Below are 22,129 nucleotides of genomic sequence, written 5' to 3'. Positions count from 1 at the left end.
AAAAAAAAAAAAAAAAACCCACACACACCCCCAAATCAACCCCAACGAGAAAAACTCGCCATCACAAAAATGAAGAAAAAACACTGCCATGACATTTTTTATTTAATTGTGTTATTTCGTCGATGGTGGCAGCGTAAAAGATAACCGACGGAAATTGGCAGTCTAGAAAAAAAAAATCTGCACCAATTTTATATTTTAAAATTATATTTTTAGGTTATAATGTGAAATAGCGGCAGAATTATAGTCAAAATAAGGAATGTTATTGGCTAGAGTATAACTTAAACCAAAAAACTAAAACACCTTATTATCAAATTAGGATTCCAATGCATACCAATAAGTAGGTGCCGAGCCAGAATTCTAAAAGAGGGGTGCAAGAAAAATAAATACACTGTAACATGAAAACATTAGTATTTTTTTTTTTTGTTGCACATCAAATATTGTGTTACAACCATCTGGTAAAGGTTGATAGCAACTAAATTACTACACACAAAGTGCAACTCAAACAGTAAGAGGTCTTGGACGGGAATTATGCTTCTGTTTGGATTATAGATACAAATATCAAGGATTTTGTGTGAGTACAACTGGTGTCAGTCGATAACTAACTGCTACCGATAACATTCAGAGTACAATAAATTTACTGTAACGAACTTCAAAGTTCTTTCAAAAGTGATTGATTCTAATTAATCAACTGTGTTTTTGTATTATCCATGTCACTAAAGGTTAACCTCAATTCAAGTTACCAAACAAGATACTTAATTTCACTCGGGTGGATAAATCACATGTGGGAAGAGGGTCGACGCTTAGAGAGGAGGAGATTCATCACTCAGGAGACAAGTCATGCGATAAGTCAGGCGACGCTGACTTAGTCAATCTTGAATTTTTTTTCTTTCCTCAAATCAATCCAATCATTTTCTTTGCAAATCATTCAAAATTTCATGTTCTCCTCTTGATTTTAATCGGTTTGCATACCTTTATTATTTTTTTTGGGTGCTGATTTTTACACATCGAATTTTTTTGTTATGACCTAATTTTTTCAGTTTTTTCCTGAATCTTCTAGTTAGAATCATTGATTTTTTATAATTTCTATAATCTATTAGTGATTTGTGTTGATTGATTTTACTCTAACCTGTATCCGATTTGATTTCGTTTAATTTTTCTTTCTTTTTGCTATATTTTAGGTCATGAGCTAATGGAGGTGCAGACATAGAGTTTCAGAACATCATCATGAGATTCGTAAATCAACAGTGGTTCTTGAGAAGACGGGTCTAATTTGGATATTGGGTATGGTTCACTGATACTATTCTTCTTATATTAGATTTGTTTCGATTCACTGAATGAGTTTCTGAATGATTAAGGGTTGAGTTATAAGATTAGTCAGTCGGAGATTCCTCTAGGGTAATTGAGATCATACCTATAGTAGGGATTTGATTATACTTTTAGTTAAGAAAGATTCATAATTGATGTCAAGTTAATCTTTTTGGGAATGATCTTTTTTGGGTGATGCTTATGATTATCTCTGTGAGAAGGTTATTAAGGATAATAGGCTTTATCTCTCCTGTGGGTTGCTTGTTGAAGTTAATCTTCTGCTTCAATGCACTAAAAATTGTGTTTCTCTTTTTTAATCTCAATTAGGAAGATTTTATATTATAAAGTTGATTGCAAGTAATTAAAGGATAACCTATGCAATCTATGCTGAAGGATCGCTAATTCAGAAGTTATATTACACTTGGCACTTATTCTTGTTTAGTCCCCTCTGTCATTTTGATCTTTATGAGTATAGAGACTAAGAATAAAATGCTCTATTCAATTCCTGCCATTTATTGTCTCTTCTAAAAGAATGTGTGTCAATTCTTAACTGCAAGCATGCTACTCAATTACTCTCCTCTGTCATTTGATCTTCTGAGATAGGTGATTTAGTCTAATGGGTCTGTTCACTTACCTGATATTAATTGTCACTTCTAAAATAATGTGTTGTTTAAATCATAACTGCAGGCATGTATTCTTAATTTTTTCTGAATTAGTATTAGTTTTTACTGTTGAGGTTCTATTTATAATTCTCCATACACCTTCCCTCTCATCTCATCTTTCCTTACTCCTCTGTCTTTTCTATAATCAGTATCCTTTAGTAAGAGTTTGAGATGGAAATCCCTGCTGCTCAAGTTAGAGTTCTTGACTTAGATGAAGATGTTGAGGAATTTCCATATAGATTTGCTGATCTTCTTTGTGATGATAGTCGTAGTTATCATAAAACTTCTGTCAAACACCATCTTAATAGGATCTGGACTATCAACTCCCCAGATTTTAAGCTTGCCAAGCCTTATATTCAGGGAATGGGTATTCAAAACTTGTGTGTAGTGATGTTCAAGAAGAGACAAGATAGGGATATTGCTTTTGCTTCTAGACCTACCTTTCTGTTTGGTCGACTTTTTGCAGTTCAACCATTAGGTGCATTGGAGTCCATTTTTGACTTGGTTTGGGATACTACCCTAATGCAGGTGCAGATTTCTATCCATTCTGATCTGGTTAATAAAGGGAGGGCTAGAGAGGTTTTGGATTAGCTGGGAAATTTTGTTTCGGCAGACTCTCCAGTTGGGAGTCTATATGAATCCAGGTTGATGGTACCCTTGAAGTCTCCTCTGACAAGGAAAGTGGTCTTTAATACTAATAGGAGAACTTACTATATGACCGCTTTTTATCCTAAACTTCCTTTTCGTGCTTGCAAGAAGTGTTTTGTGCTCTATCATGATGAGGTGAAATGTAAGGAGATTCAGTCAAGAACCTATTTCAGAGCTCTGCCTGCTCCATCTCCTCGGGCTACTCATGTTGTTGCTCCTAATGTGAAGGTGCATCAAGAAGTTTGGGAGAGCTCTAAGTCAGCTAACTCTGCAAATGATGCCATTCCTCAAGACCACTCCAAGCTGTCTGCATTCTCTGTCAGCCTTCAGCCTTTTGGTAGCATCGGTAACAGGGGCTCTACTTTCTCGTCTCATGTTTTTTCCTCAGTTTTGCCTGCAGTGTCTTCTTTGATTATTAGGGAACCTACTAATCCTTTTCAGTCGTCGTTGAATCTCCCCCACGCTCCCTTGAATTCCTCTTGTTATGTGTCTCCTTTTGATAATGTTTCGCTTGGAGATAATAGTATTGTGCATGATAGAAAAGGAAAAAGACCTAGAACTGTTTTTAAATCTATTTTCTTAGGTTCTAGCTCATTTTCTTACTCCTCTCCAATGATGACTACTCCACGTTGGCCTTCTTTATCTTCCATTCCTCCATTTATTCCTCCTTCTGATTCTTCTTTCAGTATTGGATGTTTGGGATTATCCTCTAGTCTGAGTTCTTCTAATAATAATGTTTTCCGGGCTTCTTCATGCTCCACTTTCTCTCAGACTTTTGTTTCTTCATCTGGTTTTACCTTTAGTTCTGCATCAGAAATGAATTATTCTACAAAAGTTTTTATGCCCCTAAGCTTAGAGAATGAATTTTTGAGTGTTCCTGCACAGAATGATGAATTTAAGGATACTATCATACTTGAACCTATGCCAATAGCTTCTCTTCCACCATAACTGGTTATCATTGATGAAGAATTTGAAAAAGAAGTTGATCTCATGATGATGGACCATGACTCTATGGATGCAGAACCCTCCTTGGCTCATGACCCAGTAAGTTTCCTTATCGATATTTTGTCTGTTGGTTTATGCTTTCTGCTTTACCGTCTTTTTCCTGCTGTTATTTTTTGTTGTTTGTTTGCTCATTTCGATCTATTTCGCATTCTAAATTATAAAGTTCTTAAGTTGGAATATCAATGGGTGTTGTTACGACAAAAAATGGAGATATTTGTTTAGTCTTTAGGAAATATAAATTAGATAGTATCTGTTTAGTAGAAACAATGGTTGATGCAGAAAATATACGCATCATTTACCTTTCGATTCATGGACTATCACTCATGTTGTTGGTAAGTCTGGGGGTCTGGATTTTGGGTACTTTAAAAAATCAAATATTGAAGTGTTAGGATATTCTTTGAACACGATTCATATCTTGTGTGATGTCTCGCCTGCAATCAAGAATTGTGTGATATCTTTTATTTATGGTTCTTTAAATCTGTCTGGTATGAGAAACCAATGGAATTTTCTTAGTAATATGAATGACAACAACAACAACCCCTGTCTTTTACTAGGAGGCTTTAATTTTATCTTGCACAGCTCGGAAAAACAAGGTGGTAACCCTAATAGCTATTTTCCACCTAATTTTGTTAGAGAGAATCTTTTAAAGATGAACATGAATGAAGTTTTCTCTTATGGTAATCCTTTTACTTGGTGCAACAGAAGATTTAAAAATCCGATTGAGTTGATTTTTGGAAAGTTGGATAGGGCATTTTATGAATGATAAATGGGTCACAGTCCTTCCTCAAACTAGAGTAACTAATTTAGGGAGAATCTTCTCTGATCATAGTCCTATTTTGGTTAAATGCTTTCACTGGGAACGGAACTTTAATATTCCGTACAAGTTCTTCAAATGCTGGCAACTAAACCCTGAATTCAAAGATATTTTGAATAATTCTTGGTCTAAGAGGGTTAACGGGTCTCCTACTTTTGTAGTTGTTAACAAGCTCAAGAATATGAAATTTTACCTGAGCAAATGGAACATTAATTCTTTTGGGCATATTAGAACTACAATGGGTAGGCTTAATTTTGAATTAGAAAAACTTCAAGTTTTACCTTACTCTCCTCAGATTGGAGAGTATATCTTTAACTGTTTTAAGAATCTTGATTATTGGTATGAAATAGAACATAGTTTCCATAAATAAAAATCTAGAATTAATTATTTTACTCAGTATGATAGGAATACTCATTTTTTCCATAATTCTGTTAATCTTAGAAACATGTATAATACCATTCACACTATTAGAGATGAAAAAGGTAATTGATTAGAAAACAGAGAACAAGTAGTTCAGTTGCTCTCTAAGCATTTTAAAAAGATTTACAGTACTTCAAAACCTGGAAATAATGACATTAAGGAAGCCTTAAGGTTTGTCAGTCCCATTATCACTGATGAAGTTAACTCCTCCTTGATTGCCATTCCCTCTACTGATACGGTTAATAATTTGGCCTCTTAGAGCTCACCGGGTCCTGATGGTTTTCAGGCGGGTTTCTTTCAGGATAATTGGGATATTGTTCACTCTGAAGGGGTTTCTCATGTGTAGAGTTTCTTCAAAAATATATTTCTTATAAAGCAAATTAATTTCTCCTTTATTACTTTAATACCCAAAATCAAGAATGCTTCTTCTCCTCATGAATTCAGGCCTATTAGTCTATCTAATTCTGTGTATTAAATTATTTCCAAAATTTTGACTAATCGCTTGAAACCTCTTATGGACACTTTGGTTTTGCCGTTTCAGCCTTCTTTTGTTTCCAATCGTCAGATACATGATAATATTGTCATCACTCATGAAATTCTGCACTCATTTAAAAGAAAAAAGAAGAACTCTAAAAATGGTCACCTAGCTATTAAGATTGATCTTTCTAAGGCCTTTGATAGATTGGACTGGTCTTTTATTCTTTTATGTATAAGTCATATTCCTTGAACCAAAGTTTGCGAACTTTGTTGATCAAGAGAACCGGAAGAATGGCGTAAGACAAGTCCGCGAACTGCCGAAGTTCTCAAACCCGAGAATTTCTACTGGAGTTGACAAACTACTTGCATGAAACTTAGTCCGCGAACTCAGTCTGCGAACCCAGTCCACGAACTGGCGAAGTTCTCATACCCGAGATTTTCTTCTGGAGTTTGTAAACTCTGCCCGGTAACTTAAGTCCGCGAATCTAGTCTGCGAACTTGAGAATGTTATATATCTGAAGATGATTTCTGAACTTAAACTTATAAAGACTAAGGAATGCAATTTGCAAACCGTGGCTATAAAGTTCATGAAACGATTCGAGTGAATCAAATCATCTTTGCTTCAATTGTGTCTTGTGTTGTACATAAGATTTCCTTGCAATTGAACAACTCTCTAACTAGTTCATTTGAGTCATTTGAACTAGTTATGGTGAAGAAGAATATGGTTGGCATGAAATGCTCATATGGCTAACCTTTTGGTTAACTATTGTTGAACCAACAATGTACACGTTTGGGTACGGTTAACAAACCTAAAATCGTGCAGTTCATTTGTGTATAACAAGCTAAGTTTTAGATCTAACGGTTGAGAAATATTAGCTTGAATCTAAATCAGGTTTTCATCTAACGGTGGATATTGTTTGCTTTGTGACCAAGGCGAAACCCTGATTTGAAAGACTATATAAGGGGACATCTAGCAACTCTGCCAAACTAATCCCCACACCTCACGTGTGATACTAGTTTGCATGCTAGAGTCGTTTCTCCTTTAAACTTTGGTTTTCTTCTTCTAAAACCAGGTTAACGACTTAAAGACTTCATTGGGATTGTGAAGCCAGACCGATACTACTTTTATCGTAGTTGTGTGATCTGTTCTTGCATCTTCTATTGTACAAGTACGATCAGATTGATTGGCTTGAGATTAATATCTTCGATAGGCAAGATATAAAAAGTAGTTACAAACATCTTCGTCTCATTGTTTGTGATTCCGCAACATCTTGTTTCGCTACCGTATGATTTAGATTTTTGTGAGGTGATTGATTTATCTAGGATGTTCTTCGGGAATATAAGACCGGATTATTAATTGGTTCATGTTCACCTTGATTATTATCAAAAGACGGAACAAAAACTTTAGGTTTTTCTGTGGGAGACATATTGATCCTTTGATAGACTTGTCTGTGTGAGACAGATTTGTTTATTTTTAAAGCCTGCGATTTTGGGTCGTAGCAACTCTTAGTTGTGGGTGAGATCATCTAAGGGAATCAAATGCGCAGTATCCTGCTGGGATCAGTGGCGTAGGGAGTACAATTGTACCTTGGATCAGTGGGAGACTGATTGGGGTTCAACTACAGTCCAGTCTGAAGTTAGCTTGGAGTAGGCTAGTGTCTGTAGCGGCTTAATACAGTGTGTGTTCAATATGGACTAGATCCCGGGATTTTTCTGCATTTGCGGTTTCCTCGTTAACAAAACTTCTGGTGTATGTGTTATTTCAGTTTCCGCATTATATTGTTTTATCTTTATAATTGAAATAATACAGGTTGTGTGTTAGATCATCAATTAGAGTAATCCAACCTTTGGTTGTTGATTGTCATTGATTGATCCTTGGATATTGGTCTTTGGTACCATCCAAGTTATTCCTTGTGTTTGATTAAAGACTCGTTGATTTCTATTAGCTCGAGTAAATCAAAACAAGAGAGAGATATTAACTCCTTGAGATACTTTTAGCTAGATTGAGACTGACTGTCTAGTTGATTCTCTAGAAAGTATTTCGGAGTTAGTCCATACAGATTGCTAAGCGAAATATTGGGTGGTGTTGTTAGACCCCCGCTTTTTCATCCGCCTTATATTTTTATTCTTTGCATGAAAGTTTTGTCTTAGTTGCTCTTAAAAGCTGAAGAAGAAAAATTGATACAAGGTTTCAAGTTCAAAAAGAATAGTCCTTCTATCTCTCATATTTTTTTCGCAGATGAGTGTATGCTGTTTGCCAAGGCTTCTGTCACGTATGCTAGGAATCTTTTCAAGATTATTAGTGTCTTTGCCAAGGATTCAGGCTAGGCAATTAACTTTGAAAGTCCGGTTTTATTACTAGTGGGAAGATGCATCACAGATATATTAAAATTTTAGCTAGAACTCTTAAAATGAAGTTTCTTAGTAACTCTGAAAAATACTTAGGAACTCCCTTCTTTGTAGGTAAGGATAAAACGAAATCCTTTAATTTTCTTATTGACAACCTGTACTCTAGATTGGGTTCTTCAAAGAAGTCCAATCTCAATGTGGCTGGGAGAACAGTAGTAACTAAGCATGTGTTGTCTAGTTTAGCAGTCTATCATATGGCATGTTTCCCTTCTTCAAAAATAGATTTTATACAGAGAATTTTTTGGTGGTCTAAAAAGAACCCTAAGAGTGCTGCATATTTTCGATCTTGGGGTGATATAGGTAAATTTAAACTAAATGGTGGATTAGGTATTAGGAAAACTTATGCTACTAATAGAGTCTTTGTCTGTAAGCTTGGTTGGAGGATTATGAATAATCCTAATATTTTACTTTCTCGATTTATGAAAGACAATACTTTCCTAATCAAAACTTGTTAGAAATTGAAAAAGCGGCTAATTCCTCCTCATAGATCTGGAAAGGTATTGTCAATGGGTTACAATTTATTAAACCTAATTCTATAGTGAAAATAAATAATGGGGCTTCTTCTCGTATTTGGAATACTAACTGGATTCCAGGGAATTTGAATCCCCCGGTGCCTAGTCATCCTTCTCATAGTAACTATGTTTTTGTTAATGAGCTTCTTGATGTTCAGAATGGTTGTTGGAATGTCAGTCTGTTATCGAATTTGTTCACGCCTGATGAAGTAACTAGGATTAAGACAATTAGATTTAATCTTAATCAGAGTGATTCTTTAATGTGGGCACATACTAGGAATGGTAAGTTTACAATTAAATATGCTTATAAAGTTTATATGAATGATTTTTCGTCACCTGCTGATACTGCATTCTGGAGGAAACTTTGGGGCATTGATTGTTTGCCTAAGATTAAATTCTTTTTGTGGAAAATTTTTATGTATATGCTTCCAGTTAATACCATGATTCAGTTTTATAACCCTAATGTGGATGTCATCTGCCCTCCTTGTCGGAGTCATGATGAAACAGTTATGCACCTATTTATAAATTGTCCAGTTGCTGAACATATTTGGTTTGGTGTTTCTTTACAGCACTTGATCTCCTTATATTTGGATTGGATTGATGATTTCTTTCCGTATTGGCATAATCCTGCTCTTGGTGCTTCTCCTTTTAATGTTTCTTGTCCTAGTATTGGAGCCATTGTTATGTGGTGTATCTGGAAGTTAAGGTGTGATGTGATCTTCAGAAATACTTATATTGATCTGAGAAGGGTCATCTTGGATACGAAGAGAATGATTAACACTTATATTTCTCCTCATATTCACCCAAATGTTTGTCTTAGTGATGTCAAGGTCCCTATTGCTGAAGTGGATCATTTTATGTTTGTTGATGGTTCTTTTAAAGATTTTAATATGGGTTCGGGTGTTATATGGTGTGACATTGCAGGAAATATAAGAAGTTCTCGTTCGGAATGTGGTTTGATTTCAGATGCAGTAGGTGCTGAATCTGCTGCTCTAATTTTGGCCATCTCTTGGGCAGAAGAGATGAATCTTTCCAGAGTCGTGTTTGTTAGTGACTGTCTTCAGCTTGTGCATTTCATTAATGGAGTCAGTTCTAATATTGCTTGGAGAAGTAGTGATCTTATCGAGCAATGCCAGAGTTTAATTTCTAGTTCGGTTTCCTTTAAAATTATGTACATTAAGCGTGTGAAAGATCTCCTAGCAGACCGGCTTGCACGTCGGGCTAGAAAACTCAGTCTTAAGGGTCTTTGGGTCTCTGTTCCTTCTTTTTTGAACTCTCTTATTAGGAAGGAGAACCTGAATGAAGTCTGTAATTCTCTTCTTTCTTAATATATTGGTGTGTTTCTTAGCAAAAAAAAAAGGATAAATCACATGTGGATAAGGGTACTAAGTTACATTTGGTCTTGGACCGTTGGACTCTTGTAATTTTAGGGGGTGCAAATATCAATTGGTGCTTGATTTGGGCTTGAAACTAACACTCAGCGGATATATTTGACATAATTGCACACCCTTGCACTACATTACCTTCGCCTCTGCCAATAAGCATCGATTCTCACCCTTACATATTTAAGGCTTTGGAATAAGAGCAAGCATTATAGTTAACAAATGCATGGTTTATAGGGTTAAAGAAACCATGCGCGATCTATGCCATGAATTCCCCAGTGCATTCCCCGATGCAAAGGATATGACCCTTTTTTTTTTCAGGCATTCAATTACGAGAAGTTATACATCAATAGAAAATTGTTTGTTCATCTCCTTGCAAAGGATACATCAATAGAAAAGGTTGTTTGTCCCCCCTATAATATAGTTCAAGTAGCCTGTCAAATAAGGTTGCATATATTCATAATGGCGAGCTTTCACGCAAGTATAGAAGTGAAGATTTTTTCCGCTCTGCATAACCGTTTTTCCAAAATGATTTCTTAGTTTTATTCATTCTCTTTCATTTTAATCTAAATTTACTGGGTTTTGCATCCGAGATTTTAGATGTACTGAGCAAATATATAAACATTACTCTGTTGGTGTATTTCTCTTAAAAATATTGCGTTTTTGCAATATTAGGTTTTAGATTTTTGTTTTTCGTGTTTGCTTTTAATAAATATTAACGATGGCTGGTTCATGCCATATGTTATTAATTTCACTAAGCTTTAACAACGATTTCTCATAGCTAGATTTGAATCAAATATTTATAGGTAGATTTAGTAGGAAAGTTACATGTTGGAGTTAATGACCACCTAATAATATCCCTACCATTTGCAGGGAGTCTGATCTGCAAAACTCTGTCAACTTGCGAAGGTTGAAGAGTTCAGTAAGCGTTGGCTTTTCCTACTCATGAATATAGTGATTTATCAATTGATCAACAAAAATATAGTCCTATAAATGAAAATCAGAAAGCTTCTCAAGCTTTTTTACTGAAATTTGACCCTCCTCCCTATACAGCTAGTTGTCTTTCCACATACTATTTCCTCACATGTAGCAATTTCACAAACATGACATTTTTGGACTAATTTATTCCTTTATGAATACCTTTCCAAATCCAAGAACTATGCTTTCTTGGCTTAGAATGTAAAGGGGAATTTTTCGAAAATACTTCGATTGCAAATCATTAGTACAAAGATCATTAGGATTATTAACCAATATCCATACTATTTTAAATAAAAAGGCTAAATTAAACTTCCTAAGATTTTTAAACCCTAAACCGACCCACCTTTTTGGAAGACATAAGCTTATCCAAGCTTTTGGGGTGGAATCTTTCTTATTTGGTTGATGACCCACCAGTAACGTCGTTGAATAGTTTCTAATTTCCGTAAAACAAAGATAGGTAGACGAAAGAAGGAAATTTGATAAAAGAGCAATAAAATTCAACACATCTTGTGTCTAGGTGGCCCTTCTTGATTGAGAAATCAACTTTTCAGACCGACCATTCAAATTTTACTTCATTCTAGAAATTAATGGCTAGAAACACAAAGGTTTAGACCTATTTACGAAAAAAGAAAATCCTAAATATTTATCAAATTATTTTATTGGTTTCATTTGCAACAGATTTGCTAAATCAGTTTTTCTATGCCTAAAAATACTCTTAAGAAAAGAAATGCCACTCTTAATAAGATTGATAACCTGATCAAAAGCTTTACTAAACCGTAAGAGAGTTTCTTGAGCATACTGCAATTCATAATCCTCTGCTTTAAGGAACAATATCACATCATATGCAAAGAATAAATGTGTAGTAGATTGTTTGACTCTATGTATTCTTTTCTGATGTTCTGCTTGAAGTAAAATCCAAGACAAAGCATCCATACAAACTATAAAAAGATAGGGAAATAAATCGCCCCCCTTAACCCTATAGGAGGAGTAAAAGAATGACAAGCTGAATCATTTAACAAAAGGAAAATATTTGGAGTGCTCGTATAGAAGCATACCATTTTCAACCATTTTTCATCTAAGCCAAGATAATTTACAACATCATACACAAACGGTCATTCAATACGATCAAATGTCTTAAACATGTTTAGTTTAATGGCTATGTCTCCAACTTTATGTTTTTTTTTCTTTTTTCTTGATGCTATCAAGTAGATTATGTGCTAGGTTTCATAAGATTGACCATTAACTTAGATAACATTTTATTACACAAGCTAATAGGTCGAAAAATCATTTGGAGTGGATGGGCATTCTATTTTTGGAAGTCTGATAAGTAACATTCATATTGGGATTAAAAGTCTAAGTTTTAAAGAAAAAAAATTGTACTAATTTAACTATATCGTTCTCAACTTATCTCCCAACTATATGTATAAAACCCAATCTGAAAACCATCAGGTCCCGGTATTTTTCATGAAGGCACTTGGGCTATTGTGTCTGATTTCCTCAATAGCAGGTATTTTTAAAAGATTTTCATTATCTACATCTAAGATACAAGGAGTAAGTAAACTCAATAGCTCCACGTCAACATAAGGATTCGAACAACTAGTAATGTTTATTCAGGGTTGTTTTCTGGTTTTAGTTTATCAACTTTCATACGTAATTGTGAGACAGTAATGCATTAGTCCATGTAACTTTGTTTCGTTTCTTTGTCACATTTTCTGTATATTAGAAAATTTTACATAATTTGCTCTTTTGATGTAAAAGAAGAAAAGAAAAAGAATGATGAATATTTGGGAAGTCTTTGGGCATGTATTTGTTTGAAAGTAGATTAGCATGTTTTCCCCACTTCTTCAAAATTTGGAAATTCACCAAGGATTTATTAGATTTCAAGGACATGTTACCAAACTAATGTGTGGTTGTTTTTTTGTTGTTTGACCAAGTTGGACACTGTTTTAAGGGTAAGTATATCTCAAGCGGCTCTTGATTTTTACCAACCAAGAACCATCCCAAGGCACCAAGACGATGATACAGGTATATCAAACAAAAATAAATTAAGGGAATTACCAGAAATGGCTATTAAACATAAACAGTCAGACCACTGCTAGTACATGCCCCATTCTCGCCTCTGCATAAAATTTTAAATTTGGGCCATAATGCGCATTTCAGATTACAGGGTAAAATAATACGAGTAAGTCTCAGTATTTCTACTGTTCATAGTCTAACCAAGCGAAGTTGACTTTAGTAATCTCATACAACAGCTTTGAGTTTTGGAGCTAAAATATGACAACCAAACTTGACATACCAACGCTTGGTGAATTCAACTTAACAAAACTCTTTACATATGGAGAATAAAAGAATCAAAAGACCAAATATCACACTAGATAACAATCTCTTGACTCTATTTTTCATACGCTTGATTCCAAGTTTCAACAACACAAATTCCTGCAAATATTCAAGAAATAAATACCGTTGTTGAAGCATTTGAATAACAAAAAGAAAAGCCTACCACCTTTGTATGTGATCCATATTTCTCTGCGATGAGTTTGTACCAAATGTGAGATTTTGATACTAAAACTCCAGCACAATTTTGAAAGAAAAGCCTGGTTCATGACATTGAGATTGAGAACATCGGAACCACTTGTTTATTTATAAGAACATAGAAGTTTCCAATTAACCAAATGGGGTTTTTTCCTGCCAGGTTTCTGTTCACAAAGGAAATTGTTCATTTTCTTTTCTAAGATATGAATTACCAACACCAGAGCTTTGAAGAGATAAAAATGGTATATTGGCAGGGAGGTCAGAATACACCCAATAAAACCAGCTTACCACCTTTAATGAGAGAACTTCGCTGCCACATTGTAAGGTTGGCATCGAATCTTGCAATAAAAGGATCCCAAATTTACTTATTGGAGGATATAGCTCCTAAGGGGATTCGTAGATACATGTATGGGATTTTTTTCGTCATGCAACCCACTCCTTAGCCCAGTTGACATGGGGACATTCCTTATTGCAATTAGCTTTGCTTTGGCCATGTTAACTTTAAGACCTGCAATAAACTCAAAACAGCGAAGAATCGACAATAAGTTGATTAGATCCTCTCTTTTGTTATCCACGTAGAAGATTGTGTCATTTGCGTAATGTAAATGGTTCACAATCATTCCATTTTGAGTCACTGAATAACTCTCGAAAAGCTTTATATGAGCAGCTCCGTCTATGAATCTTTAAAAACCCTCCATTTCTATACTGAAAAGTAAAGGGGGATTGGGAAACCTTGTCGAACTCCCCGTGTGTTGTTAAAAAAACCAAAAACAGACCCGTTAGTCAACACATAAAGGCAGCAGTGCAATAACAAAATTTCAACAATTTGCACCATCTTCCACCAAAGCCTATTTTTCTCAAAACATACTCCAATTTGTTCCAGTTTACCCTGTCAAACACTTTCTCCAGATCAATCTTGCAAATAATACTAGGCATACCAGATTCTACCTTGAGTCTACAAGTTCATTTGCAATCAATGTACCATCTATAATCTGCCTATCCTCACATAAACCCATTGTAATGGAGAAATAAGTACATGCATAACTGGTTTTATTGGTTGCAATTTTGTTAATGACTTTATAAATTAATGCTCTTGGTACCAACAAAATTATTAATCTAACGCGTTAAATTTTAGATTTTGTAAGAGTAATTAGAATCAGAGAATTACACTTCAGAGAAATAATTAAATAATGGAATATGAATTAATGGAGTTTCAAATTTCTACCGTAAGAGTTCCCGTTTGCCGGAGGAAAACAAGGAAAAAAAAACGTCCATACCCTAGACATAGACATATTAGTGAGCCATGCGAAGTTAACTGTAGTTGGCCTATACGCAAGCCCAAAGTGGAACAACAAACAGCAGGGGAAGGTGGGTAGTTAACAGTAGTTATCGAAATAACAAACTTTCCAATAACTCGGAAATATAGTAGGAAATATATCCAGGACTATTTGGTTTTGGTGGACTTGAGCAATGCGCTATAATCGGCAATCCAAACAGATTGTTCTTCTCTTCCTAGCGTGTTTGATTCCATTAGGAACTCTGAAACTATCCGAAACGGAGTACAATACTGATTGATTTCATTGTGGGAGAGAAGGGGCTAATACTATAAGTAAAAAAGAAGATTGTAATAGTAAGGGTGATCTCTTTCAAATCCATTACAATGGCCCCAACTTCGGAAAAAACAACGTGTAATAAACACTGTTGCAGTGATTCTTCATCAACTTTGGAATCATTAATGCATCGTGAAGTTGTTTCTACTGAGATTGTACAAGATTGGAATATTAATGATAACAACAACGATGATTACGAAAAACAACAGAAGAAGATAATTGCATCAACTAATCTGTCTGATCCTTCTTCCAAAGGTATATATTCTTCGATTGAATTTCAGTATAGTTTTTGTCCTTAAATCTTTAAATCATGGCATTCAATTACGTCTAATCTGAATTAGCGGTCTAATTGGTGATTGGTCTGGCCATTCTCTGTTGTTACAGGTATCCAGATAATGTTGAGAGCTCAAAGCAGCCACCCCTTGGACCCTTTATCAGCTGCAGAAATCTCAGTTGCTGTGGGGACAGTCAGAGCTGCTGGAGCCACTCCTGAGGTTAGGGATAGTATGCGGTTTATCGAAGTGGTTTTGTTGGAGCCGGATAAAAATATTGTTGCACTGGCAGATGCATATTTTTTTCCACCTTTCCAGCCATCACTGCTTCCTAAATCAAAAGGTGGCGCGTTCCTTCCTGGCAAACTTCCCGCAAGACGGGCTAGACTTGTAGTGTACAACAAACAATCAAATGAGACTAGTGTTTGGATTGTTGAGCTGACTGAAGTTCATGCTGCAACTCGTGGTGGTCCAAATAGAGGAAAGGTTATCTCTTCGCAAGTTATACCTGATGTGCAGCCTCCCATGGATGCCGTGGAATATGCTGAGTGTGAAGCTGTTGTGAAAGACTTCCCTCCATTTCAGGAGGCAATGAAGAAGAGGGGAATTGAGGATATGGATCTTGTCATGGTTGATCCATGGTTAGTTAGTTGCTTTCGTTTGAATCCTAACCTCATGTCTTGCGCTGTCTATTCATGTTTTGCTTTGGCTTAAAAATTCTTTTTGCAGGTGTGTAGGCTACTACAGCGACGGAGATGCTCCTAGCCGAAGGCTTGCTAAACCACTCATATTCTGTAGAACGGAGAGTGACTGCCCTATGGAGAACGGTTACGCACGACCAGTTGAAGGCATTTATGTTCTGGTTGATATGCAAAATATGGTGGTAATTGAATTTGAGGATAGGAAACTTGTTCCTCTTCCTCCAGTTGATCCATTAAGAAACTATACTGCCGGTGATACACGAGGAGGTGTTGACCGTAGTGATGTGAAGCCCCTACAGATTATTCAGCCAGAAGGACCAAGCTTTCGTGTTGATGGACAGTTTGTAGAATGGCAAAAGGTGATCCCTATTCATTAATATATGCATGTGTTTGACATCGTTCTATTTTTCTATTCATATTAAATGTAAATGCTAATGGTATCTAATTGCTGGTGTGCAGTGGAACTTTCGGGTTGGTTTCACTCCTAGAGAGGGTTTGGTTATATATTCCATTGCATATACTGACGGTAGTGCGGGACGGAGACCTGTAGCTCACAGGCTGAGTTTTGTTGAGATGGTGGTTCCATATGGTGATCCAAATGAGCCACATTACAGGAAAAATGCATTTGATGCAGGAGAAGATGGCCTGGGTAAAAATGCTCATTCTCTGAAAAAGGTGAGGATAAGTTTTGATTCTTGCTCTTTGTCCGCTTTATTTCTTTTCATATCTACACTTTTTGTTTGATAGGTGTTGCCTTGGCTAAAACGGATTAATCATTGCAGGGGTGTGATTGTTTGGGCTCCATCAAGTATTTTGATGCCCATTTTACAAACTTCACTGGGGGAGTAGAGACGATTGAGAATTGTGTGTGTTTGCACGAGGAGGACCATGGTATTCTGTGGAAACATCAAGATTGGAGGTCTGGCTTAGCAGAAGTTAGAAGGTCTAGAAGGCTCACAGTATCCTTTTTCTGCACTGTGGCTAATTACGAGTATGGATTCTTCTGGCATTTCTATCAGGCAAGTTGGGATTTGCATATCCTTTTACTAGTGTTCATTATCAGTCATGGTCGAAAATTTAATTACTAGAGTTTGTACTAGAGTGCATATTATGCTCACACAATATCTTGTTAAATATCACAGGACGGAAAAATAGAAGCTGAGGTTAAGCTAACTGGCATTCTCAGCTTAGGAGCAATACAACCAGGTGAATCCAGGAAATATGGCACAACAATAGCTCCAGGATTATATGCACCAGTACATCAACACTTCTTTGTTTCTCGTATGGACATGGCTGTGGATTGTAAGCCCGGTGAACCGTCCAACCAGGTAACACTTGTATATTCATGGGTCTTTTATGATGCATTTTTCTTCATATGTCGTGGATAAGATTACGTTTTAACACCTTGTACTTGTAGGTAATTGAGGTGGATGTGAAAGTCGAAGAACCTGGGAAGAACAATATTCATAACAACGCTTTCTACGCAGAAGAAAAACTGCTCAAGTCTGAGATGCAAGCTATGCGTGACTGTAATCCTTTATCAGCTCGCCACTGGATTGTAAGTCATCTTACTTTGTATTCATTGTGCTGTTGTTGTAGTTGAAACCCAATAGTTATTTCACGATATGCCCTCATTGGCTACTACGTAAATGCATGACCTGTCGAACAAATTGTAAAGCTTATTTTATGCTGGATTTCCCTAATGTTGAAACTGGTCTTGATTATCAATCCAGATCAAGAACACAAGAAATGTCAACCGCACAGGGCAGCTTACAGGCTATAAGCTTATGCCCGGTTCAAACTGTTTGCCTTTGGCACGCCCCGAAGCCAAATTTATGAGAAGAGCTGCTTTTCTAAAACACAATCTATGGGTTACACAATATGCTCATGACGAGATGTATCCAGGAGGTGAATTTCCAAATCAAAATCCACGTGAAAGTGAGGGTTTGACTACATGGGTCAAGCAAAACCGCTCCCTTGAGGAAACAAACATAGTTCTCTGGTCAGTTTTATTTTTCTTTTATTTTTTAGTTTGGTATGTTGTTTTTCTGTTCTCATACTTTTAGTATTCCTTTTGGATCTTCATAATTTTTCTTTTATTAATTGCAGGTACGTATTTGGAATCACTCATGTTCCTCGATTGGAAGACTGGCCTGTGATGCCGGTGGAGCACATTGGCTTTACACTTGTGGTATTTTACTTAACCTTAGTTTGAAGTACCTTTGTCAATAATGCATATTCTGGATTTTTCATGATCAAAATAAGAAGTATAGGAAATGGTTGGCCGCTTTGATCAAGTGTTTGCATATCTTACATGAAAAAAAGGGTTCCTCTTTCTGCTTCCTTTTGCTAGCATTTTGAGAACTAAAAATCTCAACCACTGCGTTTATTTAGCTTTCTATGACATAGAAGGAAAAAACAAAAGGTTTAGGATTTCTGACGTGCCTTTTGTCGTGTTTGTGTTTTTGCAGCCACATGGGTTCTTCAATTGCTCACCTGCCGTCGATGTCCCACCAAGTATTTCAGCAAATGAATTGGACCCGAAGGAAAATGGAGTCGTCAAAACTATTCACAACGGACTGCTATCGAAGCTTTAGAAGAAGAATTTGCATCCACGGAAACGATCTCACGTCTGATCAGTTCTTCTTTTTTACTTGTCTAGTTTTAAATATGTCTTTACTTTCTCAGACATGTTAGATTGAATTAGTTCGAGACTTTGAATTGAAAACATGTGTTCATTAGAGGTTCGTGGGAAAATAGGAGTGCTCAAAGAAGCTTTAGGTAGAACTCAAAACAACATCATGTTTAAAAACGACTCCATTAAAGGTCTAGTTTTGCACATGGTTGCTGCGCACAAGCCCAACATGCAGTTAGAAGTATGTCATTAATTATGCTTTGTGTTACCGTTTAACATAAAGGCTTGACTAGATATGTTCAATTCAAAACCTGAGTCATTTTGGAAGAAGAAGAGTCAGTGGGTTTGGGTTCCCCAAAACAAAGAATTTAATGAAGAATTTGACCATTCTGAATAAGCACTAGAGTTTCAAATGTTAGTTGGAAGTTGTGGAGATAACGAATACGAAGAGAGTGGTCATTGATGAGGAAGGAAGAAGGGTTTTTTTCTTCTTTGGAGGGTTGGAGAAATCAATGACACACTCTCAACGTGTTCATAAAAAGGCAGCTTCATTTCAATAAACTTATCTTTTTTACTCAGAACTCTTGGTACAGTTCATCACTAGTAGAAATGTGTGTTCCATTTTTTGGGAAGGATATTGCCGATGAGTTGCGGAATACGTTTTCTCAGTTATGTGATTTTGATTCATCCCGCCAGGTTGCACGTGTTCATGACGGATATGATGCAAATGCTTTACTAGAGCAGATTTTTAAGATTGCCAATGATAACAGTATGGAGAAACAAACCGTTTTTAGTGAAATAATGGAAATTGTTTCTATCGGTCTCTTAAGAGGAAATATAAGAGAAGACCAGATTGAGAAAACCGTACCAGAAGGAAAAACAAGGATCAAAGAGTTGATCAAGAAATGGGGATTTTATACAAGAAAGAATGCCAAGGAGAAAAGTATTCTTGCCCCGATGACTTTGACATTTTCTAGAATGATTTTGTTATTTCCTCATTTTGCTAGTCTGATATTATTTCGTAACCCTGTAAAGTTTGGAAACAGATTTCCTGATAATTCAACAAGATATCCAGCCCAGACTTTCAAGCTTCCAATAGCAATGAAACATTTGGGTTTTGGGGGACTTATTCCTACTGGAGTAGGCAATCTTCTGCATAATGAAATTCTTGAGGTAGCTAGTTTGGCTTTTATGGTGGAATTTAGCATTATGGTCAATCCTTCATTCAACAAGACTTTTTTGGTCGCGTATGAAGGTCAGAAACCTTATATGCATGCTGCTAAGAACTGTGCAATGCCGGGTAGTGATAGAATTGCCTTCTTGATAAGTCTTGGATTGGATACTGTTGAATCCATCACTAGAATTGTTGAAGTTGCTAATTCTGCAATGGTTGCTTGTGGTGCTAAAACTAGATATACCATGAGTTCTTTCCAGCCATTAACCCAAGGAACAAAGATAAAGATTATCGAGGATGATACTCTTTATGCTCATGCTGTAGCAGGAGCGTCGGGATTAGCTGCTGCTTACATGGGTAAAACAGCATCTTCTTCACAAGAGACTGGATAGGTCATGCAGCAGTGGAGGCAGTTAGGCGGGCATTTCAACTGCAGCTTCAGAAGCTTGTGAAGGGTTGTTCTTAGTATTTTTTTTCTCTTTGATAGTGTCCAATGACTCAAATTCCTCTAAAGTTAACAGGCGAGCTTTCACACTTTAACCAGGAAGCTAAAGATCTCCCCAAGTACCCTAGTTTTTAATTCTAATTTTGTTTGTGGTGCATGACTTTGGCTTATAAAGCGAATTCCTGCATGGTCGTCCTCTATTATCTGTAGTACCTTGTTTTCTTGTCAATGTAAGGCAAAAATTGCTAGCCTTGATTTCCGTTTGTTTAGTATGTCTTCTATCCTTATCTTTAACCGTCAAGTCCCATTTGAATTCTGCACTATCAAATTTATTTTGCTTTTTGAAACACACAGCATTCTCTGTTTAGCGTAGATTTATGCATTTGGTGTCTTCGAATTGTGAAATGCAGAAAATATGTTGTGAACTTAACATTAATCGTTACCAAGAACAACATTACACACTGGGATAGTTGTGGCAAATGTGAACTATGTTGCAGGCGGGTTAAACTCCTATGAGTTTGACTAGATTTCTGATGATCGGATAAATAGTGCATGCGCAATAGAAGTAGATTTTACCACACTTGCGCACAACCTTAAGAAAGCAAAATAAAATCAGGCATAATTAACTTTGCCATGGTAATGGGAACATTGGCTTATTTGAGTTATGCTGTCACTGTATTATAAATTTAGGAGCATGTCAACGCCTAAATTTCAAATTCCGTTTAATGTCCATATTTGTTGTGCTTTGGGGGAGTAAAATCGTTCGATGTACAAAATATAACAACGTTCACTCAAAAGAAAAACAAGTAAAACATTTTGGGCTCAAGTTTTTCCATGGTTGAATTACCTGGATTCAAGTTTTCGTGTTTGAGCGGATGGTCATCATATTATCTTGTTTTGAATTCGATAAAAGCAGCAGCTTATGTGTGTGTTACTAGTGGCAATTTGTCAATCCAACAAGGATATACAAATCCTAGATCATCCGAATCTTAATTCCCTCTTTAGAAAAATGCAAATCTGTGAATTTAACAAGAACAAAACAAAAGTGCAAATCCCCTATTTTCGTGAGGCTTAGGCCTAGGTCGCGCTCATGAGGAGGCTCAGGTTCGAGTAGTGTTCATGAGACTGGGTGGGCTAGTTGATAGAATTGAAGAACCTATTCTACGAGTGCCCCGAGTCTATGCCTGTGTGCACCTATAACTCTGTCACTAGACAACCCTGAACAACTGTATCTGCACGGACATCTGAGTACGGATTACTCTTCTATTTTATGTTTCAGTTGTATGTCATAGTCGGTGTGTGATTAATGACTATAAATAATCTGTACCCTCTTTTTTGTTGAGTTATCAAAAAGATCTTTTACTTTTCCTTCAATATTCCACTATGATATCAAGAGCCATAAGTGCCCGAACTTTTTTTCTTTGCTTCCGCCATTAAACTGCAACTCTTAAATTTTCTTGATTTACTTTTTCAGTTTTTACTATGGAATCAAACATTTCTAAGATTCCTCTCAACACTATCTCTCGTATTGTTCCTTTAAAACTCCAGGATCACAATTTCTTGACCTGGAAAGCATTACTTTTACCTTTATTCAAACGTTTTAATGTTCTTCGTTTCATAGATGGATCTTATCCATGTCCTCTCAAATTTGTTTACGTTACTCGACAATCTGCTACTGAAGATACTATTAATCCTGAGTATACTCACTGGCAAGCAGAAGATCAAACCTTGATCCTATGGATTCAGTCGACAATTTTAGAGAGTGTAATCGATTGAAGAAAGATTTGCAGCTGGTTCTTCAACACATGTTCTTCAACTCAGGATGAAACTTTCTTCACTCAAACAAGGTAACACTTCTATCATCAATTACCTAAATGAAATAAAGAAGATTTCAGATTCACTTTCTGCTGCTGGATCTAAAGTTGGTAATAGTGAAATCATAGTTTATGTCCTTAATGGTCTCAATTCTGCTTTCGATTCTTTCTCTACGTCTATTAGAGTTCGAAATCTACCTGTTACAATTGGAGAACTTCATAATCCGTTATTGAGTGAAGAAATAATATTGAAGGATAGATCTAAATCAGCAACTCATCCTGATGAATCCAAAGCATTTGCTGCTTTGAGGCCAACTAAATCCTCATATCCACC

At 36.2% G+C, this 22,129-nt stretch overlaps 2 protein-coding genes across 2 annotated transcripts; both read left to right on the top strand.

Moving 5' to 3' along the window:
• The first annotated feature begins 14,742 nt into the window (after positions 1 to 14,742).
• LOC113304618 (primary amine oxidase-like) lies at positions 14,743 to 18,581 on the top strand. The gene is made up of 10 exons (XM_026553762.1): positions 14,743 to 15,009; positions 15,139 to 15,667; positions 15,756 to 16,086; positions 16,187 to 16,402; positions 16,510 to 16,746; positions 16,870 to 17,055; positions 17,145 to 17,285; positions 17,461 to 17,729; positions 17,837 to 17,918; positions 18,199 to 18,581. The coding sequence occupies exons 1-10, from the start codon at positions 14,805 to 14,807 to the stop codon at positions 18,322 to 18,324; spliced, it is 2,322 nt and encodes a 773-aa protein (XP_026409547.1). The 5' UTR covers positions 14,743 to 14,804; the 3' UTR covers positions 18,325 to 18,581.
• A 390-nt stretch (positions 18,582 to 18,971) lies between these two features.
• Positions 18,972 to 19,928, top strand: LOC113305348. Its single transcript, XM_026554403.1, has one exon. It carries the CDS (start codon positions 18,972 to 18,974, stop codon positions 19,926 to 19,928), a length of 957 nt encoding a protein of 318 aa, XP_026410188.1.
• The last annotated feature ends 2,201 nt before the right edge of the window (positions 19,929 to 22,129 follow it).

This window comes from Papaver somniferum, chromosome 8 (genome assembly GCF_003573695.1).
Source record: "Papaver somniferum cultivar HN1 chromosome 8, ASM357369v1, whole genome shotgun sequence".
NCBI classification, from domain to species: domain Eukaryota; kingdom Viridiplantae; phylum Streptophyta; class Magnoliopsida; order Ranunculales; family Papaveraceae; genus Papaver; species Papaver somniferum.
This window is presented reverse-complemented; position numbering and strand designations above follow the sequence as displayed.

Excerpts from the sequence above, each read along its gene's own strand:
- LOC113305348 (XM_026554403.1), top strand. The coding sequence starts at position 18,972 with ATGTGTGTTCCATTTTTTGGGAAGGATATTGCCGATGAGTTGCGGAAT.
- LOC113304618 (XM_026553762.1), top strand. The coding sequence starts at position 14,805 with ATGGCCCCAACTTCGGAAAAAACAACGTGTAATAAACACTGTTGCAGT. Across the intron at positions 15,668-15,755 it reads CTTGTCATGGTTGATCCATG|GTGTGTAGGCTACTACAGCG; the intron begins GTTAGTTAGTTG and ends TTCTTTTTGCAG. Across the intron at positions 16,087-16,186 it reads AGTTTGTAGAATGGCAAAAG|TGGAACTTTCGGGTTGGTTT; the intron begins GTGATCCCTATT and ends GCTGGTGTGCAG.